This window comes from Rhipicephalus sanguineus, chromosome 1 (assembly GCF_013339695.2).
Source record: "Rhipicephalus sanguineus isolate Rsan-2018 chromosome 1, BIME_Rsan_1.4, whole genome shotgun sequence".
Lineage (NCBI taxonomy): Eukaryota > Metazoa > Arthropoda > Arachnida > Ixodida > Ixodidae > Rhipicephalus > Rhipicephalus sanguineus.
In genome coordinates this window covers 190468130-190491620 of record NC_051176.1, presented here as the reverse complement: position 1 = coordinate 190491620, position 23491 = coordinate 190468130, and the positions used below count along the sequence as shown (strand labels likewise).

The 23491-nt window shown below is 46.7% G+C and overlaps 1 protein-coding gene across 3 annotated transcripts in view; it reads left to right on the top strand.

The window, feature by feature from the left end:
• The window catches only part of LOC119404246 (cell division cycle and apoptosis regulator protein 1), a 221614-nt gene that overhangs the window by 33156 nt on the left and 164967 nt on the right, over positions 1 to 23491 (top strand). For 2 of the 3 annotated variants that reach the window (XM_049418286.1, XM_049418290.1), the window contains exon 5: positions 7197 to 7238. In XM_049418286.1, the coding sequence (XP_049274243.1) occupies positions 7197 to 7238 (42 nt within the window). Of the gene's footprint in view, positions 1 to 7196; positions 7239 to 14213; positions 14247 to 23491 lie in introns of all 3 variants that reach the window. The other variant, XM_037670826.2, reaches the window with a different exon arrangement.

Genomic DNA, 23491 nt, shown 5'->3' with positions numbered 1-23491 from the left:
ATTCAGTTCGAAGCGGGCGTCGAAAACCGCCGCCATGTTTTACATACACTACGTTGACCATGCAAACACGCTAACGCTAAATCTGAAAGATAGCATGCGTACGGTAAACGCTACGGGTCGTTTACGGTACTGCGCATGCGCACTTCGATCCTGCTATTCCGCTAAGCTCGCTATTCCGTTAAACCCGCTAAACTATAACTGTCTATTGTGCATCTGTGGACGCGTATTGTTGACACGATCACACAATGTCAAACAGGCAAGTGAAGCATCACGTGCTGACCATCAAGGAAAAACTAGACATCGTCAATGCCATCCAACGTGGAGTGAAGAAGCCTGTGTTGGCACGGGAGAAAGGCCTACCACTTACAACGGTTTGTGGCATTTGGACAGCCAGGGAGAAGGTGCTGAATGGCGCACCGTCCAACCTCAAACGTTGTCGCCTAAGGGGTTCAACCTACCCAGACGTCGAGGAGGCGTTAATGCGCTGGCTGAAAAATGCGAGGGCTAGAAACTTGCCTGTAAGTGGACCCCTCCTCACGGAAAAAGCGCAGTGCTTCGCCACACAAATGGGCCACGACAGTTTTGTCTGCAATAGTGGCTGGCTCGCTAGATTTAAGACACGGTATAATCTTACCACAAAGGTTGTTTCCGGCGAAGGTGCAGCGGCAGACAAAGACGGTGCAGAGGACTGGGCCAGCAGCAAGCTGCAAGATACCTTGCGGGAGTATGCCCCAGAAGACGTCTTTAACATGGACAAATCAGCCCTTTTTTTTAAGATGTTGCCAAACCAGACGCTTGCTTTTAAAGGGGAGACCTGCACAGGTGGTAAGCAGGCGAAGGAGAGGTTATCGGTTGCTTTTGCTGTCAACATGGCAGGGAACGAGAAGCTGCCGCTCCTCGTTATTGGCAAGGCCGCGAAGCCGAGATGCTTCAAGGGTGGACGACTTCCCTCAGGCGTGTTGTATCGCTTCAACACCAAGGCCTGGATGACCTCGAAGCTATTTGAGGAATACATGCGCCTGCTGGACCGTCGCTTCACTGCAAGCGGGAGAAAAATTGTAATGGTTGTCGACAACGCGCCGGCACATGTGCAACTTGACAACCTTTCCACCGTGAAGCTGGAGTTTCTCGCAGCAAACACAACTGCACTGTCCCAGCCCTTGGACCAGGGTATCATTCGGTCGGTGAAGCACCGGTACCGAAAAAACTTGCTGCGAAGGATGCTTCTTGCCATGGAAAGTGGAAAAACATACAGCATTGTCATGCTAAGTGCCATACACTTGCTGGCCTATTCTTGGCAGCAGGTAGAACCTGCTACTGTCCAAAACTGGTTCATGTGTGCACAGTTTGTTGTGCCCGCCCAACCAACGAGCCCAAGCGAAGCGAATGCGACCGAAGAAGACATCGACGACAGCGAATGCGAGGCGCTGATCGCCGAAGTCTTGGAGCGACAGGGTGGCGGCGACAAAGTGCCGTTCGCTACGTTTTGCGATGTTGACGAAGAAGTCGAAACGTGTGAATATTTGTCCGACAGTGACATCATCAATTCTGTCTGTGGCAAATTACCGAGCGCTAGCGACGGTGATGAGGAGGAGGACGACGACAACAACGCTGAGCGGGAGGATGTGCTGTGTCCCTCAGTAGCTGAAGCAGCGCAAGCACTTGACGTGATGCGGGTGTTCGCGGAAAAGAACGGCTTGATGGACAAATTGGCCATCGACTTGGATGGCTTTGAAGCTGCAGTTGTCGCTGCGAGGCCGCCAAAGCGGCAAACGAGAGTGACGGACTTCTGGCGTCTGATTTTCACTGAATAAACGTGTTTCTTGGTGTTCTTGCGAAACATGTTTCGTTTTACACGCAAGTAAGTGCAAATTTCTTATTTTCGGGTAAACTGTAGTACCGCATAGCACGTAGTTCCTTCGTGCTCCCGTCAGGTACGGTTTAACGAAGTTCCACTGTACAAGGCATCAAAAATGTCAAGCAGCGGCCTCCTTGAACTAGTGGGAAAAGAACAAATGCAAAAACTCTGAAATCAAAAGTATTGGCAATGCACAGTTTCAGAACATTGTTCATTAAACATAAGCAGTGGCATGATATCAGAAGATTTCTTAGGTCAGAGTGATGAGGAACTCCTTGGGGGTTTCCAAGAACAAAATGTCGTAAAAGCCTCATAGGTCTATCGGCTCCACAGAGTGTTCAGGTGGTGACTCCTTCCACCCCCTTGGTGGTGGCAGCAAGTGCTGCCCCACTGTCCTCGAGTGGCGTGCAGACACCAGTCTCGTAAGGCCATAACATAACTTGAACACCAAGTCCTGATGTATGTGCCCAGTGGTAAATACTTGATCCTTCAGTACCTTTGCGAGAGCGATGGACACCGATAGAACACCGAAGGGCCAGCACTCTCTCGAGTGCACAAGGAACGATAAACTGCCAGAAAAAGCTCCAAAAAGGACAGATAACATGAATGGTTACCGTTCTTTTCTACAGTTGAAGTTTTAATCCTTTGAGTGTTTTTGCTGTACTTGTACGGCGGTGGTTTTCTGTCCCGCAGTGTCTTTGCCGTACGGGTACGTTTTCGACCCTCCACTTGAAATTTCGCGCTGTAATGACGATACATGCTCTCTGGGAAGTGTCAGAAATGATTGTGCTACCTTCTCGCGGAGATAAACAGAACTGATTTCTAGCGTCAGCGCGTTCTGCGGCAACGCTGATGAGCAACGCCCTTTCGTGGTTTCAGTGTCACCGTGTAATCACACCAGAGGCGTGCAAAACTTTATTCTTATCTTTATCGGCACTCCCTTGCAGGGATGGTGGAAGTTGATTTCAATCTTTAGTGGCGCTGCTCTTAGCTTGTTTATCATCGACACTCACGAGGTATTCTCGTTCTTGATTACCGAGTTTACTCTGCCCAAGGCAGCCACATGCAGAGAAGATGCCGATGTTTGCCAGTACAGCTCGTCGCTCCAAGGAGAGAAAGGAGACACGTGTTATGTGTGCAGACGGCGATAAGGCAATGTGCGTAGACCAGTGTTTCAAGGAATACCACGCTCTGAAATACTACATATTGAACGTTTTGCACTTCTGAGTAATGCTGACACCAAAAAACTGTTCTCTTTTCTGTACAATTTTTTCCCGACTTTACACATTTCATACATTCAGAAACGGCAATAAAGTAATTTGACCATGTGGGAAAGTTTTTCTCAGAAAAATTCGACACTCAAAGGGTTAAAATATGTTGCCTATGACTTTTATTTAAAGGGGCCGTGAAACGTTTTTTGAAAATTTTCAACTACGTGTGTATTTGGAATCCTGGCCATCCATTCAATGCTATACAGTTGAAACCCGCAATAACGAAATCGGCGGGGAAAGCACAAAATTTCGCTCTTGCGGGAATTTCGTTGGCGCGAGAATGCGGCAGAAAAGACATGTAAATTACAAAAAAAAAAAAATTCTATTTTCCAAAAAGTCAGTAAGCTTGCTTTGGTGGGCCTTACAATGCAGCAATTTCATGCCTCTCGATCGGGAATCACGTTTGCCACGGCATAAAGTTCGCCCCATGCACTGGTCAGTGACGGCGGCACTGCGCTGTCACCAGTATCGTCATCAAGTGCGCCTACAGGCGAACCTTCTTCCAGCTCCGCTGGATCAGCGCGGATCAGCGCAGAATCGTGGACAGCGAGCGAGAAAATTGACAGCGAGAAAATTGACAATGCCGAATTCTTCGCCGATGTCAATTTTTTTCCTGCCCCTTTCTACCTCACTGATGAATGCAGCCCTATCTTCCAGCGTGATGAACTTCCGCTTTTTTCGTTGGAGGCGTCATCTTCGCAGGCAGCGAAATCTGAAGAAGCAATCGCAACACACAGTTCACGTTGCACCAAGCGACCAAGCAAACGCTCCACAAATGGCTCCACACATGCCACCATGTGCCCGCAAAGCCGACAAAGCCAAGCACAGAGCCAAGCCAACGAACGAAACTCCATAAGGAATGTGGATTTGGCTACGTAGTCCGCGATAACGAGCAGGTGTTTCGGCAAGCCATAATCATCATTGTCCCCAGCTTTGTTTTTTTTTGTAAACAATGATGGCGGCTGCTTCTCAAGTGCGCTGTAGCGATAGCTTTGCACAATTTAAGTGTAGCATGAATGCATTTCAGCAGTTTTCGAATGTAGTTAATGTTGCGAGAGTAGATTATTTGCGCACTCGTGTTTCAAAAATTTCGTTAATGAGGGACTGCGCTATGAATATCTTTCGTAGTCGCGAGTTACGAAATGCATTGACTCCTATGGGCGTTCGCCGGTGCTCCGAAAATATTTCGTTGCGGTGAGAATTTCGTTCCCTCGGGGATTTCGTTATCGCGGGTTTCGACTGTACCTCAACTCGTTTCATCATCCGGGTTCATTTAGTAACTATAAAATCACAATTACGATTTCCCAGCTCACGTTCCCCTGACGTCACTTTAAGTCAGCCAATGAAAAGTCTCTGTCGTCGACAAAACATGGCGACGCAGCGATGTTTGCTGAGCCATAGTTTGCCGAGATTCGTAGCATCCTACCGCTTTGATTGTGACGCCGGCAGCTTGTGAAAGCGAACATTGTTTCTACATTGATAAGTTTTATGGTTGCTGAGATGTCTAAAGCAAGACGTCTTGACTTGACGACATTTTGAAGCTTCTGCTTTGCCTGCCGCATTCAGTCACTTTGTCCAGAAACCGACGGCACATGCCTTTGGATCCATGCTGCAGGCCAAGTGATTGTGCTATTCAGGGTGCTTCGTTAGGCGTGCCTTGTCTGTTTTTGTGGTATACAGTGATCAATGGCTAACCTCAAGGCGATCGCTTTGGAATTTTTGCCTGCAAACACAATTGCGGTACTGGGCATCGATAAGGGATCAGGGCATCGAGACCACCCGGAAGCTGTACTGCAAGGCACTTTTGCAGCACATGCTCACAGCATGTGGCGCCAGCAAGAGGTACAACATTGCTTTGCTTGATGCGGTCCATTTGCTCAACTTTTCATGGAAAGAACCCGCACCTTCGAAGGTCACCAACTGCTTTGCGCAGGCCGTCTTTTCCTGTGCCGTCGTCAGTGACCCTGATGATGACTGGACTTGCAGCTATCTGTACGAGGCTGTTCATAAAATTGCTGGCTAAGAGGCTCCTGTGGTCGCCCCAGCGACGGATGCGGAGATAATTGACACTGTTGGTGGCCCAGACGAGGACAAAGAGCCACGTGAAATGCCAATTATGGTGCAGACGCAGGAGTACCTGCGCCTGCAGCGAAATAAAGTTGAATGCATGGGTGGCAACCACGGCCTCATGCAATGCTTGATCAAATTGGAGCAGGGGTTGCTCGCACCCGGCAAGAACTTGAAACAACCAAAGCTCGCTGCCTTTTGTGCCCCCGAATGCAGTTTTGCTTCACTGAATACATTGTGTTTTGACTTCCTCGCAGTTGCAGTGCAATTAAAGCTCGACTGTTTTGGCTTTTCTCAAGTGGTCGCTTATATCAGAATACCCCTTACAAAGTTTTTTTTCGCCATCCTGCTTACTTCGTTACAATAAGGGATTACTGTAGTTTCCTACATGGTCCTTAAGCCACAGGGGACTGTTTAGTTGCTTTTAAATGGATTTTTTGTGCAGTAGGCTGATTATATAGCAGCACATTATGCCCTGTATATATTCACTTTGATAGTTTCATCTACTTAGGCAACATATTGAGTATTCAGGGTTATGGCATTTCACTGTTTTTTCAAAAAATGTTATGTACACTACTGAAGGATTGAAAAACAAAAATTTAGGGCTAAGTAATGCTCATACTTTCGTTTCCAGCGTCTACAGTTCGTGTCATGTGGGCGTAATTTTGACTTGTACACTTACATCAGAGCCAACCACATGGGTTCGTCGGCTGAGCTGCACTGGCACTGTGGTGGTAGAGGGGAAATTGTGTCGAACACTGCCTGAGTTTCACGTTCCGGTATGGGCCAGACGAACGTGTAAGCCACCAAACCAAGGTGTTCTGTGACCAAACTCAAATCTTTGACTGCAGCGTCCTCTGGGAGAGACATTCCGAAGTCGAAATTTCGCAGACAGCAATTTCCAGTGCCAATTTGTATTCAATATAAAAGTGCAAACGATGGAAAACCAGACAATGAAAGTAGCATGCAAATCGTCGTGTGTCCAGTGTATGTTAGTCTTTCTCCATTCGCTTGTGCTGAATCAGATTTATACCAGCTCGCCGAAGGTTGCTGAAATTTTTGCATTGCCTTCACTGTCCGGTGGGATCCCAGCAGCAGAAGTAGCCTTGTGTGAGCATGGCTTGACTACATACAGCTCGCGCACATTTTACTTCTAGTCCGGCCATGTTTTGTGGCTGCACTAACAGTAAGTTACACCTGGGGTGCTATTCTAGACACTGTCAGATTCTGCCATGTTGCCAAATTCTGCCATTAGTCAACTTTGATTGGCCCAGAGAGCTGCCATGGTCTCTCTGACTGGCTTAAAATGGCGCCATTACAAATTTTGACAATATGGCGGAATTCGACACTGTCCAGAATAGTACCGTTTCACTGATAAGACCTCGCCACGTTGCCTGCCGCCATGCTCTGAGCGATGGGATTACACCACGCTCCACTGTCAATCTCCACGGTGGCGCAATGGTGCGCACTCGTATCATGGCCTTCCCATCTGAACATAAGGCACAGGGCTAGTGCACAGAAAGTGCCACTAGTGCCATCAGCTGAAGATGCCATTACCTTTAGCAGCCAGATTTGCAACGGCATGACATAGTTATTATGAGCAAGTGCTCTTAGCAGTCGTTATACTAAAGAAAAAGATGTCTCATTTCAACTGTACATCAAAGGTTCCAAAGTGCATTTTTAATGTGGAAGCCCAATGCTCGAAATGTAACAGTGTTGCACTGGCCCTATGATAACAGTAGCGCCAGCTGTGTCAAATTGTGCCAACAGCGATGCCTGGTGCCATCCTCCAAAATGTCATTCTAACTGAAAATTTCCAATAGTTCTTTCTCAAAATTTATAACAGCACTTACTAATAGCTCTTTCTTACAATACTAGCTAGTGGAATTGGGAAAAGTAAGAACACGAAAATGTGCAGTTTTTTTTTGTGAATTTTGTGTTTCACATGTCTCCCAATTTTGATGTGCTTTTATTTATTTATTTTTTTGTTCTTTGTGTAGCCTGGCCTTGCAATTCCAGCATCACTAGCCACATCACCTCAGGTAGGAATGATGATACTATAGCTTAGTGCCTTATGCAGTCATAAAATGGTGTGTTTGTAGCTGGTCTTTTGGCAGCCCCATATTTATCGTATAGGCTGAACATAGGGCGTGCTTGTAATGCTTGGGTTGAACGGCCAATAGGATTGATGTGGACAGGGAAACTTAGATGAATGTGCTAAACTCCTTTTACAAATTTGCTGTTTTTAATTGACTGTGCTCATGCACAGGCAGGTGCTGCAGCAGACGAGGGGATAACGCTTTGATGACTGGCAGGAAAGATTTCAGTAAATTGCAAAGTTTGTGTGGATGAAAAATTTTTAGTCATTTTACCCAGATGTAGCTTGCTAGTGGTCATTTTTGTATTGATGTAATTTCTATGAATGGTCATGGGTGTTCAGCGCTCACACCATAGTGCTTGTACTCAGATGATCAAAAAGAATTCATTTTTGCTCCTTTACCATCTTTCTGATGACTTCCACTGTGGTGATGTGTTGTGCTGCTGCTGTCCTCTCTCAAGGTCACATAGTCAAGGGTTCAAGAAAAGTTTTTCTGTGGTTGCCAGTTGCCTCCTTAATGGCCACTTTTGAGGAAGCTTTCATGTAGGAAAAAGAAATTGACAACCACTGGTTTGTAGCACAAAGCCACAAGGAAATCCATACGGATTTCTCAGAAAGAAAGCCTCTTGGTTGCTTGAAAAATTCATCCTGGTCCAGGGACTAAACCCGGGAGCAGCACCTTTCCGGGGCAATCGCTCTACTAATTGAGCTAACCAGGAAGCTAGCAATTGGCAGCGCGAGGCGAATTCATCGACAACTCGAAGCACATGGATACACACTGCAAATCAGTTCTGCAGAATCCCGCAAGGTGGCGGAGCTGTTAAGAAACAGAAATGTGCTCCCATGTCTCCTTGTAGTACTCGCGGCACCATATCGAGTCATGGCGGGCAGCTGCGATTGCCTGGTGCTAGTAGCAGAGCTTGCATTGCTTTAAGCACAGTAAGTGCACACGTGCCTGGAGCAATATACAGACAGCATGGTAGATATGCATACTTCCTCCACTTGGGACTTATTTATTTGCGGTGATGTACAATAGACCTTATGCAAAATACGCAGTGCCATTTAGTAGGTGCCATCCCAACTGTCAGCGCCATCTTGTTTATGTCCAACGAAGCAGACGAACGACACTGCATGACTGATGCACATGCTTGAAGCATGTGTGTTTATGCGCCTCGCAAATGCGGTAGGGAAACACGTGTCATTCTTTTTTTTACTATACATTAAAGGGGTGGTGCCGTCAAATTTCGAGGCTATAACAAGCCTGTTGCGGGTTTCCTCTGTATGCAAGGACACTCCACACGAAGGGTCGGACACAGCAAACGTTTAGAATATATTTTAATTCACTTCCAAAGTGTACCTAAATGCCCATTCTCCCGATAGAAACCCATCGCTAGTGCGCCAACACTGACGTAGATCTGTAGGATGGGCAACGAAAGTTGTAGTGACGTCACACCAAATCTGCTGTAGTAACGTGAGTGACCTCCGGACCTCCGCCACTTCCGCAACGTACGTACCGGCTGTAGTGAACTAGAATATATTCTAGTTCACTATAGTACCGGCAAAGCATCGGTTGCTACATCACTCGCCGAGTTTCGATCGCTTCCTGGCTAAGTGCGTCACAGCCTTGTGTGGTCACGTGACCACGCCTCCTACACTTCTACGTCACTGGCCCAACCTCGGCGCCCAGAAACCGAAACCGAAAGTTGTCCATATGAAAAGGCGATATTAAATTATTTATCGAGAATACATGAATCTTGGTGCGTGCATCATGCTTCCTGGAGCTATAGGAAACGCTTACAGCACAGAACGCGCAAGCCACAAATTTGGTGGCACCACCCCTTTAACTGCTGAAGGTGCTTCGGCAGTGTTGTGTCCCCCTTTTCAATCAATGTGGAGTTAGTGACAGTGAAGGAAATAAGGCATATGTCAAAACTTTCGTTGGTGTTCCACTTGAATCCGAGTGTTATTTAGCCTACCAAAGGCTGTCGCGTTAGATGTAAGAAAGCGCTTAGCGACGCGAAACAATGTTCCTTCAGTTAAGTAAATATTCCGGTTAGCATGTGCAGCTCATGATGGAAGCGTGTCAGTGTGTGCTTATTGAGTTCTTCTTAGAGTTGTACTTTTGAACATTTAGATGGCACCATAAATGTATGGTATTGACCGTTCGGGACTTGTCTGCAACCTTGTATATATACGTCAACAACCTTCAAAGGGCTAAAGGGTTAAAGCACGCTAGCGGAGGCCTCGCCACAACTTTTTTTTATGATGTGGTAACCATGACACTTATACATTAAGCTCTAAATAAATAAGCCATGTAAATTGGTTGTTTACTGTGAGCATGCAAGTGGAAACGACTGAAATGTAAGAACATGATTGTGCTAACCAAGGACATTGAAAAGAATGCACATGGCAATATACCTGACTGCATTTATAAAGTCTTCTCGAAGTTATAAAGTCTATAAAGTTTAACTGCATTTATAAAGCGTCTTCTCGCGCACTTCGCGAGAAGACGATTGGTAAGCGAGAAGACGCGCAAAAAAGAAAAATGCAGGTGGTGACGCCACCTTGAATTTCCCGCACCAAACGCTGCGACATCGTATATTTTGATGGCGTCTACTGGGGCCTACGTAGCTCCTAATCAGTAAAAATGAGGTTGATTGACGTCTGAGGAGGCCGCAGACTTAATATACCAAGCTTCAAGAAATTTCGTTGGTCCAATGTCGCCAAAATACGACAAGTACACTAATACACTAAAATACGACAAATTTAAAAATTGTACTCTGACCTTGATTTTCTTCTGGAATAATGAACTTATAATGGTGAAATTAATGACATTAAAGTTCTCAGAGAACACTTTATCAATCTAAACAGATTCATTGTTTCACTTTAGTGTCCCTTTAAAGGAGCACTGACACAAAAATTTGCATCTTGTTTTTTTCTGTTGCAATAGGTAGCTGACGACCCACCTATCATGGCTGGAATGCTTGTTTGCTCGAGTGCGGGAGGGTTTAGTGTTTTGGAGACGGTTTTTAGTGCTCAGTTGCAGTTTCAGTTTAGAGAGCGCCTGTTAGGTGGGACCCAGAGGGGTTTTCATGTCAACATAGCTAGCTATGTTAGCACACAATACTGCATGCACATGAGCACCACGTTGACAACTCTTTCAATGAGAGCTTCCTGGCTGCTGCTATAATCCCTCTGAGGCATTGTAAATATGCGTGTTGGGACGTTAAACCACAAATATCATTATTATTGTAAATATGCGTGACCCCCCAAAAATGCACTGCCAAGGCAAGAACATCAGTCTTTGTGCTCCCATGCAAGTCTGCCCACTGTTTCCGTTGGAAAGGTCTGCTAGGAGAGAGTGCTTGCAAGGATCGTGGTAGCCAACACAAACTCATGACGCAGGGGGTGTTTGGTTGTTTACAAGAAAACCGAAGGCGCATTTCGTGTGCAGTGGCGCGACATGCACTTAAATTGATTTTTAAATATGTTCTAGGCTATATTATCCGTTATTTCATAGATGATGTGTGACACGTGTCCACACAAATCTATTCCGCAAGTTATCTTGCCTTCAAAATGTTGTGTCAGTACTCTGTTAACTAACTCATTCATTATGTTTAATGAATTGAATTTTTAATTATTAGCTGGAAACCCAAATTATGAATGCAGAGTTGCAGAGCACCTTTAGAAACCACCAATTGAATTGTTTCCTGTGTGATATGTTTCACATCGTCCTTTTTTCCATGTTGCAAAGAAAGCCCATGAAATATGCAGTGATTCCACTCCTGCGCCAACTGCGCCAAAGTGCGCCAAATTGTATTTACTGCGCCACCCTGATAATATCGACGAAATTTGCGCCAAACTGCGCCAAAGTCTCGGGATTGGGGGCGTCTATCACCGGCAATCGCACCGCCGGCGCGTCAGAACATGTGCAGCTCGATCTTGGGGCTGCCAATAAAGTCGCAATCATGGACCAAGAATTATTCCGCTGAATAAATAGCGCTCGCGCGTGCGTTCCGAGTAAGCCACGATGCCATGCACGGTGCCGACGCAGCTTCTGTTCTGCGAGTCGGCTCGACAGCAAAACGCCCTCTCCGCAGAGGCTCGTGACGTCTAGGCCTATCGGTAGCGAGAAAGTGCGACGGCGATTCATCGGCGGACGTCGTCTGTTCCAGAAACGCTGCTGATAGCTCGTTTCAAGCGTCGCACGACGTAAGGAAAGCAATGTTCAGTAATAACTACATGAGTGCCGCTAAAATGTCTGTCACTTCTGTTTCCGGACATCGCGGAGTGAAATCTGGGATCGCTCGCAGTAGATATATGGGACAATATCGAATTTTCCTTGCTTCGCGTTTATGGAAGAGCACGCGAACGGTGGAAACGCGTTGACACTTTTCCTCAGATATACTTTATCCATGGATCTTCATCCAGAACAGCTTTTTCGTAATTCCTTCCGCCAGCACGTCTGAGTTTGTAATTACTCTGCGGTAAATACCCCCTAAAAGGCCCTGCCCTTTCGAGCTCACGTGCTAGAGTTCTAATTCGAATTTTTTGGTTCCTTTTTTAAAAATGTCATCTGATTAATAAAAGCATATCTCCTGGTCTGAGCAGCCGCAAATGCGCAGCTGTCAGTAGCGGGCCCGTCGCTGACGGCCCACAGTGAAGCGGCTACGCCATGTTACACGTCCGCCCCGCACTTTCGAGGGTCAATAACTGACGGTTAAAAAAAACTAAGTTTTGCTTAAGAGCGAAGAAATGAATGTGATACCAAAAAATTGTATTGTGAAACGAAGTAAGACTAGCAGCTAACTCTTCGATCCGATCTCGCGTAACTCAACAAAACGCTGGTTTAAGGGAATATGGCCCCTACGGGCTTATGCGAACGCCTCTGACTTGTGGTGCAATCCCGCACGCTGTAGTGAATGCACTGCATCTCTTCTCTCTCCCTTTTTTTTTCTCTTTCCTCCTCTTTATTTCTCGTCTTTCTATTCCCCTTCCCCGACCCCCCAGTGTAGGGTAGCCAACCGGAAGTGTTTCTGGTTAACCTCCCTGCCTTCTCCTTTTCCTGTTTCCTTCCTTCCAGGAACCGAAGCGTTTTCTTGCTCAGAGTTTTCTAAACGCGAAGTAAGCGTTGAGAGCACAGAAAGTTTACGAGCCGTCTCCTGATGCCTCGAGATAGCGCGCGCGCAAGCGACTGCGCCCTTCGAACGATGCCCCCCCCCCCTTCCGCTCCCCTGGCATCCCGTCATGCTCCTTACGAAAGACGGGCGGGGCGTTTCCTCTCTGTTTGATGAGCAATCGACGGCAGGCCCGCACGCGGGAAGATGTTATCTCATGCGCTGTTCGTGCGGCGGAGACAGACGGCCGGATAGTTTAATCTCCGCTTCAACCGCGTTCGTCGCCAGCGCTCGCGAACTTTTACCCGCAGCTAGAATGCGCGTGGTGATGTTATTAATTTGGACTTTATACGGAAAATTACGGCAACGGCGACGGCAAAAATCCGCCGAGAGTGTCTGTATAATTGCTATCGCAAGGGTCAATGTACGGGGCAGATTTCGCCCCCCCCCCTTAGGTGATTAGGGGGGGGCGCCCACGCCTATGCTCCTGAGATGATTTTTTCCACGAGATTTGCAATGAATCGAAATATTTCTAGCCTTCATAAGAGCCCCATAATAATACTCAGGTGCTTGAATGTTAATGCAATATCCTTCTGTATTGCACTCCAGGATATAAAATTATCTGCTCCAAAGTGCTCCAAGATGAAAATTTTACTGCTCCAAAGTTCTCCAAAGCGGAAATTTTGCTGCTCCAAAAATTGCTCCAAATCAGAAGTCCTCGGTAGCATCGCTGAATAAAGTATCCAGTTTTAGCTAATAGAAATTCATTTGATGCAAAGCTACACCGCAATCTGCAAGTTACCACATTGTAAATGTGTTGTAATGTTCTAGAAGCACTCTAACAGAGGGCTCACCAGGAGTTTATTGGCCATGCAGTGGCCTCAGAGTTTGTTTTTAAGGCATAAAAATATATAATAAAACAGCAATGAGGTCATTGCTCTTGGTGTGATATGAATTCTTGATATTCCCCAGCCAAAATAAATTGCGTACAGTGTGCGAAACGCGAACCATTCTGAACACATTGTCACACCACTGTGGATCTTACGAATGTGCAAGATGCAGCCATCAGTGTGACAGCCAGCAAAGTGGCTCACAGTAACCAAGTCATTATGCCCATCACTTTCCACTTGTCAGCAGGTTATCACATGGGGGGGGGGGGGTGCACACTGGAATTTAAGACTTCTTTTGATATTCTGTATTGGTTTTGATGAAATTTGCCGATGGTACACGTATTTGTGTGCTGATTTCAAACATGCAATATTCTTTTTGCACAATATGTAGTTATCTAAATATCGAACATTTCATGTGCCTTGTTGGGGCATGATGTTTCCTAAACTTGGATGGTTACAAAGTAAATTGGCATATCGTAATAATCTGGAATGAGAACTGTATGAAATGAAACAAATGGATGTTCTAAGCCCATTTGAACAAAAGGTTATGGTATGTTGAATATTCTCAAGTCAGGCGATGTCAAACTAGGGTTTCATTCATGTAGGAATTCAGCCAATAAAGAAGAGATATTGTAAGAGCTATCATTGCTTACTTCACTGATGGGATCCAGATTCGGGCAGTCCTGCAAAAATCAAGCAGCTCCTAATTTGAAATATGTGGCTCCAGAAATGTCCCTTCTTTTAAATTCAGAATATTTTGCTCCGAAAATTGCTCTGTAGGCTGTTTAAACATGTCCACTTGTATATATTTTATTCGGAACCTCGAACTGTGTGTTGTTGCAATCAAGGCGCACCTGCATGTTGCAGCAATGTAACATTTGTACTAGCTCAACCTTTCTCTTCTCTTTCCAGAATGCACTGCAGGCCACAACAGTTCTTTCACAGGTAAGCGACAACTTGATGCATGAGCTGCAAGCAGTATTCTTGATGGCTCTTGTTAATATTTGATAGAGATTGAGCTTGCAGGAGTGAAAGTGTGTTCTTATTGGTTGTTATAACTGTTGCTTATGTGTTTTTAGGGTATAATATGTATGAGTTATCTGATGAGTTTAAGAAAATCAGGGCACGTTGACCTCATCTCCTTTTTTGCAAATTTGCCTTTATTTGCTTTTGGCTAGTACACAACATAGTGCAATGGAAATGGTGGATTCTCAGAGTTTGTAGCTGAGTATGGTACATTTTAACACATGTAGGGTGTGAGGTAATTGCTACCTATAAGAATTGCAATAACTATATTATAGGAAAAGCTGTCCTTGTAGACAATGCAGATTCAAGGGACACTTGAAGAGAGAAACGTTTTTAACTGCGCTGGTAAATTGCCATTATACAGTATAAAAATGCCGCTGTTACTGCACGAAGAAGCTTGGTAAGCGAGAAAAGACACTGCATGGAAGTTATTGGACTAGTTGACTCTGACATCGTAGATTTCAGCATTTTATCCAGTTTAGTGAAACTTTTATTGATAAAAGTAGACTACTCTGCAATCAGTGGAAACAATTTGTGATATGACACATACTGGCCTAGGGGTTTTGGTATGAAATTTTAATGAATGTAACTTTGACATTAATTTTCTCTTCTAATAATCAAACTATTGTAACAAAATAAGTGAAACTAGAAACTTTTTTATGGTGACTTTATCAGTCTTAACTGATTTGGTGTTTCTCCTTAGTGTCTATTATGCCCTTAAGCATCTATGCCTCCTAGCATCTGTGCCTTGGTTGTTTCTGTGCAAGGCAAATGTTTGCTAGAAAGGTATATGGTGCACTTGTGCATTAATTTGAAAGCTGAATGGAGATGTTCATCATCTGGAGAACTTTTTAAACTGCTTTGGTTGCCTGCTTCATTACGCAGTACCATGGAGGAAGGAATACTAAGGAGAGGCCCTGACGTCACATTCGTGAAGCCTCCACATCGCAAACACCCACATCGCCTCCTAGCGAAGGCGCAGCGAAACATTTCGCGACTTCCGCCGCGACGTTCGCAAGCGCATGCGCGCATCGCGAAACTTTGCAGTCTTTTTTTAGTTTGTTTTTCGCCGTGCAAGCGGTTGTAGTCGATTCACGCGTGCTGCTCTTTCTGTGTGTTCGTTAGGAAAGCTACGCAATGTCCAGCTGTTGCGTATACCCTGTGCAAATCGCGTGCACTGCGGGCAGTACCGGTTGTCACTTTCATGTGTACGTATACGTTCGCTTCAGTACTGATCACTAAGGCATGGTATTTGCATGCGGAGCTCTCGGATGTGCGCTCTGTTGCTTCTTACTCGTTGTGTCAACTCGGAACACACGTGAAATTTTGTTTTTGGCGTCTGGCGCTGAAGGCATCGTACGTTTTAGAGGCTGTGCCGTGCAAGCGAAATGGCAATAAATTTTTGTTGTTGTTATCGGACTGTGCGGTGACTGTACGGAGTGCGGTGTGCGCTCGTTGCGTGCGCACTGGAATTACAAACTTTACGTGCACGATCGCGTATACAATACAGCGGTGTCTTCTTTCGACGTGACGTTACGTCAACTATAGGTTGGCGTTGCGCCGAATAGCTACTGCGCTCACTCCATATACACGAGCAAATAACCGCTAATCGGGCAATAGATCTGGAAATCGGGCTACGAGAAAGGAAAAGAAAGGCCTAACGCCCAGCAGAACGCGTAAGTCACTGCGAGGTGAGTTCGAATACGATGAGGCAAAGGCTGAATGTTTTTGATTACAGCACGTACCGGTACTTTCTGTACTGTTGCACAAAAGCGCTCCGCGAAGAATTTCAGCACGCAGCGCTCGGGCCTGCCACGCACGAACAGCCTGGTAAACGTCTGCTTGCAACATTTTACTGCGTGCGAACCACACAATACGCGCTAAGTTTACGCCGGGACTACAAATCCGAGCAGAAGCGAACCACCGCGGAGAGCACGCCGCGGGGCGTCTGCTGTTTTGTTTGCCCCATACCGGTTTGTTTGCCCCATAAATCTGACGTCACTTCTGCCACACTTTTCGCAATGCATTGGGATACGATAGGGCCTCTCCTTAGTTTTTACTTCCTCCATGCGCAGTACACACTGTTGTGAGAGATGATCTTGTGTGACTTCATAGATTGCAGCAATTCATGCCTCGTTTGATGTGTAATCATAGCTGTTGGTTTTTGAATGAATTGGCTGGCGCTGTGTTGAGAGAGCTGTTAGTGCTTTTGAAAAAGGAACTGACAGCCATTATTTTATCTTGATCTACTACCATGTGCTTATGAGATTCCTTTGCGTTTACGAGAAGGCTTACGAAAAAGACACTCCCACGGGGTTGTCTGTTTCGGTAGGCGTTTTGGTGTGTAAGGTCCCCATGGATCGGAGCTTACGACAGTTTTTGACCCCCTCCCACGCGTGGTTGTGTGTGGCTGAGCTCTTTTCCAGGAGCCCCTTTGCAGGGAAAAGGGGCTCCTGGGAATTGAGCTTATTCTGGGTGTTTGGACCTTTAAATTAAGTGTGTGTTGCCCCTGGCAGAGGCAGCGCACACACACCCCTTTGGCCCGTGCTTCATATAGACAGAACCCCCCAATCGATTCGTCTAGAGGACATCAGCAGTTGCCTTTTCCTGTCTCCCTTCTCTCCCATCTTTGTCTTTCTTTCTCACTCTTAATCTTTCTTGTCCTCTTCTCCCTTCCATTTTGTACTTCCAAGTTTCCTGGTAGCAAGGTTTTAACCTTGTGTGGGTATTCAACATTGGTTATTCCATGTTCTGGTTATAGTGGTGGGCATGGCTGGCATCATTCAGGCTTCTTTGCAAGTTTTGCCGTGTTCCCTTGTTAAGCTCAGTGGTGGGCAGTTGATACTCTTGCCAAAAAATTATATTTTTCTTATGGCTTCACAAGCACCTCTCCTTTTTGATCAGCCTCTGAAAAGAGGCCGCACTGTTGCAGCATATCAGTTTTTATTTCGAGTAATGTAACCTCCCTCCCTAAATATCATGTCATGCATAGTGAAGCCACACCAGCCGGAAAGCTGACCATGTTTTCCTGGTACAGTGGAATCTCGTTAAACCGTACCCACATAAGCCGTAGTTTAAAGACGATAGTCTTTCTTGGGATACTTCAAAACGGAGAAATTTTGGTCTGTCTTCTGTCTGTCTGTCTGTTTTGTCGGCGCGTCACTCGATTCAGCTACCCGGCCAAAGTTTAAGCCCATGCCTAAAGACACCTAACTTGAAACTGGTGTATGCGATCATACTTCAGCGTGGTCGATTAAAAAACAAATATTACGCATATCTGAGGCGCAACATCATTACCTAGGTATTATGCAGTGTCTTCCTTTATTACAAAATCTATAGATACGTAATTCTAAAGATCCTAGTGCTCAAAGAAGCGAGACGCAATGCACAAAAAGTGCCTCTTCTCAGCGATTTCACTACGACGCCTATGGTGCTGCCACCTGGCAGCATATGCCGGGAGTTCCTGAAGCCGATGTTTCCGATAGCGCGACAGATGGCCTCCATATCTCACGCAGCGCCTCCTCTGTTTTTATCAATGCAATGCGGCCGATTCAACGTAGAGGAGGCGCTGTCTGAGGCAAGGCAAAAGGTAAATGGCCGCTTGATGAAGTACAACCCACTCTGCTAGACATGCCCAGACAACGCACGGAAAAGACCTACGACCAAATCGCAGCGGAGAAAGAAGCGCCGTTCGTGCCGACGCTCGTCGTTTGAAGCATGCCCAGGAAACGTTTCGAGCAACGAGCCCAGCGGCTAGTGAAAGATCGTGATGTCGAGGGCGCACCCAGAAGCAACAGGCTACAGACCAGTTGTGCGACCGCGCGAATACGTCAGCGACCGAGAGGCTAAGCGAGGCTACCAGGCGGCAGAAGAGATGCCCCGAAGCTCGTGCCGAACGGGTAACCAAGGAATGCCCTGGCACAGCGGACCAGCGCCGGAAGCAGAAACTCCAGAAGATGGCTCCCAAGGCGTGCAAAAGACCGTGAAGCCAAGCGAGCCCGCCTTGAGACAGAGGAAACGCCAGAAGCGCATGCAGCTGAGAACCGCCAAATACTGGGAGGCCATGCAAGCCTACCGGGTCTCACAAATAGTTCTTCTTTGCAAACTATCATGCTATACAGTACCGCGCGCGACCCCAAACATTGCTGACATGTCGTGGAAGTACGAACACATGGCATGCCAGCAGTGCTAATGCGGTAAAATTAAATCTGTTCAAGCAAACCCCACTGCATTTATCATGCGAGGACGGAAATTGTTCGACAACAGCATCATGGGTGGCCGTGGATGAGACCAGGACTCGTGTAGTACGGCGGCCAAAGACTATCGTCTTTCGACGACATTTGCAGTGAAGCACGCAGGTACGCGGCAAATTTTTAAACATAGTTAATATGAATCCCCGACTCGTTTTCCTTTTAAAGGGGTACTGACACGAATATTTTCAGTGTTGTTTTTTTTTGCGTCAAATGAAAGTTCAAGCCCTCAAGAGCTAGAAAAGGTAGTGCTAAGCGCGAGTTCGCCCTGAAAAAAGTAATTACAGTATGTTTTAAAAGCTAGTTCGGTTCCTACTGTACCCTGACGTCACAACACGGTATGCGCTTCTCGTCACGTGCTCGCACAATATACAGTGACGTTTCCACGGCCGCTCCGCAACGTGGCTCCGTTGGTGACGCAGAAGCGGCCATTTTGGAAGTTTTGATGACTCACAAGCGGCCATCTTGGAAGTTTTGTACCTAACGTCATCACGCCTAGCGACTGCTGCGTGAAGTCACCAGGAATTGTACTGTAGCCTGACGTCAAGCTAGTGTCGATGTCAGTAGGTGTGCCATGGAAAAATTGACTTTAATATCAAATTAAAATGCCTTATCAGCATTTTCTGAGCTTCACACTTGCTCAGAGCCGTCTCTGCATACAGGAGATATGCATGGCACAGTAAACTCGCCTTCGAAAAAAAGGTGTCAGTACCCCTTAAGTTAATGCATTTATTGCACGCTTAAGCCGGAGCTGTACATCGTATACATGTCGGTTAATGCGTACTATTCCCTTGTCGAATGCCGATCATAGTCCTCAGTTGCAGTCTCGTGCTCCGACGGTCAAACAATTATGCGCGGAGTTCGCAAAAATTTGAGGCGTTCGAGCTACGCGTTGCATGCATACGCGCGTACCTCCGGGGCCATTGCGCGAGCCTAGCCTCGAACTGCGCCGCGCGCCATCTCAGAGGCCACCGCGGAGCGGCCTAGCTACAGCTCGTTGCCGGCGAGAGTCCGTGAGAGCAGCGCAACGATGAAGGGTTTTGTTACTGTAGTTTGTAAGTTGACCGCGTCTCTCTGACCGCGTTGGATGTGTTCAGAGCCGGCTCAACGTTTGCGATGATAGGACAGTTATAGTTTAGCGTTAGCGTGATAGCGGGGGTTAAGGGAATAGCATTACCATGCCGCAAACGTTAGTTGCGGAAAGCGTGTTTTAGTTTAGCAGGATAGCGTTTACGTGCACAAGCTGGGACGGTGGCGCCACCTAGCGAAGGGTGAATGCGTTGAAAAAGTGAAAAGAAAAAAACCGAGAATGCTTGCCTGTATCCCCGCACGCAGCATATTACTCCTTTTTTTAGTAAAATAAAAGTAAATAAATATGAATAAGCACCAAAAGCGAAAATTTTCATGTTGCAGACTTGTTTACACCGATCTTTTAGATAGGCCTAGGGACGTTCGAAATGGGGAAACGATCTCAAAACTACGCTAAGTTATCCGTAATACTGTGTCGTCGAAGCTACCTGAAGGCAAGCGAAGCCATTTCACACAGTCGTTTGCTACGAAAGAAGTGGATCCGTCGACATCAACGCTAAATTCAGTTCGAAGCGGGCGTCGAAAACCGCCGCCATGTTTTACATACACTACGTTGACCATGCAAACACGCTAACGCTAAATCTGAAAGATAGCATGCGTACGGTAAACGCTACGGGTCGTTTACGGTACTGCGCATGCGCACTTCGATCCTGCTATTCCGCTAAGCTCGCTATTCCGTTAAACCCGCTAAACTATAACTGTCTATTGTGCATCTGTGGACGCGTATTGTTGACACGATCACACAATGTCAAACAGGCAAGTGAAGCATCACGTGCTGACCATCAAGGAAAAAACTAGACATCGTCAATGCCATCCAACGTGGAGTGAAGAAGCCTGTGTTGGCACGGGAGAAAGGCCTACCACTTACAACGGTTTGTGGCATTTGGACAGCCAGGGAGAAGGTGCTGAATGGCGCACCGTCCAACCTCAAACGTTGTCGCCTAAGGGGTTCAACCTACCCAGACGTCGAGGAGGCGTTAATGCGCTGGCTGAAAAATGCGAGGGCTAGAAACTTGCCTGTAAGGTGGACCCCTCCTCACGGAAAAAGCGCAGTGCTTCGCCACACAAATGGGCCACGACAGTTTTGTCTGCAATAGTGGCTGGCTCGCTAGATTTAAGACACGGTATAATCTTACCACAAAGGTTGTTTCCGGCGAAGGTGCAGCGGCAGACAAAGACGGTGCAGAGGACTGGGCCAGCAGCAAGCTGCAAGATACCTTGGGGAGTATGCCCCAGAAGACGTCTTTAACATGGACAAACAGCCCTTTTAAGATGTTGCCAAACCAGACGCCTTTTAGCCCCCAGGCCGGAAGCGGCGGGCTGCTGCTTTGACGGCTTTTAAAGGGGAGACCTGCAAAGGGGGTAGCAGGCGAAGAGAGGTTATCGGTGGCTTTGCTGCACATGGCGGGAACGAGAGCTGCCGCTCCTCGTTATGGCAAGGCCGCGAAGCCGAGATGCTTCAAGGGTGGACGACTTCCCTCAGGCGTGTTGTATCGCTTCAACACCAAGGCCTGGATGACCTCGAAGCTATTTGAGGAATACATGCGCCTGCTGGACCCGTTCGCTTCACTGCAAGCGGTGAGAAAAATTGTAATGGTTTCGACAACGCGCCGGCACATGTGCAACTTGACAACTTCCACCGTGAAGCTGGAGTTTCGCAGCAAACACAACTGCACTGTCCCAGCCCTTGGACAGGGTATCATTCGGTCGGTGAAGCACCGGTACCGAAAAAACTTGCTGCGAAGGATGCTTCTTGCCATGGAAAGTGGAAAAAACATACAGCATTGTCATGCTAGTGCCATACACTTGCTGGCCTATTCTTGGCAGCAGGTAGAACTGCTACTGTCCAAAACTGGTCATGTGTGCACAGTTTGTTGTGCCCGCCCAACCAACGAGCCCAAGCGAAGCGAATGCGACCGAAGAAGACATCGACGACAGCGAATGCGAGGCGCTGATCGCCGAAGTCTTGGAGCGACAGGGTGGCGGCGACAAAGTGCCGTCGCTACGTTTGCGATGTGGACGAAGAAGTCGAAACGTGTGAATATTTGTCCGACAGTGACATCATCAATTCTGTCTGTGGCAAATTACGAGCGCTAGCGACGGTGATGAGGAGGAGGACGACGACAACAACGCTGAGCGGGAGGATGTGCTGGGTCCCTCAGTAGCTGAAGCAGCGCAAGCACTTGACGTGATGCGGGGTGTTCGCGGAAAGAACGGCTTGATGGACAAATTGGCCATCGACTTGGATGGCTTTGAAGCTGCAGTTGTCGCTGCGAGGCCGCCAAAGCGGCAAACGAGAGTGACGACTTCTGGCGTCTGATTTTCACTGAATAAACGTGTTCTTGGTGTTCTTGCGAAACATGTTCGTTTTACACGCAAGTAAGTGCAAATTCTTATTTTCGGGTAAACTGTAGTACCGCATAGCACGTAGTTCCTTCGTGCTCCCGTCAGGTACGGTTAACGAAGTTCCACTGTACAAGGCATCAAAAATGTCAAGCAGCGGCCTCCTTGAACTAGTGGGAAAAGAACAAATGCAAAAACTCTGAAATCAAAAGTATTGGCAATGCACAGTTTCAGAACATTGTTCATAAAATAAGCAGTGGCATGATATCAGAAGATTCTTAGGTCAGAGTGATGAGGAACCTTGGGGGTTTCCAAGAACAAAATGTCGTAAAAGCCTCATAGGTCTATCGGCTCCACAGAGTGTTCAGGTGGTGACCCTTCCACCCCCTTGGTGGTGGCAGCAAGTGCTGCCCCACTGTCGAGTGGCGTGCAGACACCAGTCTCGTAAGGCCATAAAATAACTTGAAACACCAAGTCCTGATGTATGTGCCCAGTGGTAAATACTTGATCCTTCAGTACCTTTGCGAGAGCGATGGACAACGATAGAACACCGAAGGGCCAGCACTCTCTCGCGAGTGCAAAGGAACGAAAACTGCCAGAAAAAGCTCAAAAAAGGACAGATAACATGAATGGTTACCGTTCTTTTCTACAGTTGAAGTTTTAATCCTTTGAGTGTTTTTGCTGTACTGGTACGGCGGTGGTTTTGTCCCGCAGTGTCTTTGCCGTACGGGTAGTTTTCGACCCTCCACTTGAAATTCGCGCTGTAATGACGATACATGCTCTCTGGGAAGTGTCAGAAATGATGTGTGCTACATTCTCGCGGAGATAAACAGAACTGATTTCTAGCGTCAGGCGTTCTGCGGCAACGCTGATGAGCACGCCCTCGTGGTTTCAGTGTCACCGTGTAATCACACCAGGAGGCGTGCAAAACTTTATTTTATCTTTATCGGCACTCCCTTGCAGGGATGGTGGAAGTTGATTCAATCTTTAGTGGCGCTGCTCTTAGATTGTTATCATAGACACTCACGAGGTATTCTCGTTCTTGATTACCGAGTTACTCTGCCCAAGGCAGCCACATGCAGAGAAGATGCCGATGTTTGCCAGTACAGCTCGTCGCTCCAAGGAGAGAAAGGAGACACGTGTTATGTGTGCAGACGGCGATAAGGCAATGTGCGTAGACCAGTGTTTCAAGGAATACCACGCTCTGAAATACTACATATTGAACGTTTTGCACTTCTGAGTAATGCTGACACCAAAAAACTTTCTCTTTTCTGTACAATTTTTCCCGACTTTACACATTTACATCAGAACCGGCAATAAAGTAATTTGACCATGTGGGAAAGTTTTCTCAGAAAAATCGACACTCAAAGGGAATATGTTGCCTATGACTTTTATTTAAAGGGGGTGAAACGTTTTTGAAAAATTTCAAATACGTGTGTATTTGGAATCCTGGCATCCATTCAATGCTATACAGTTGAAACC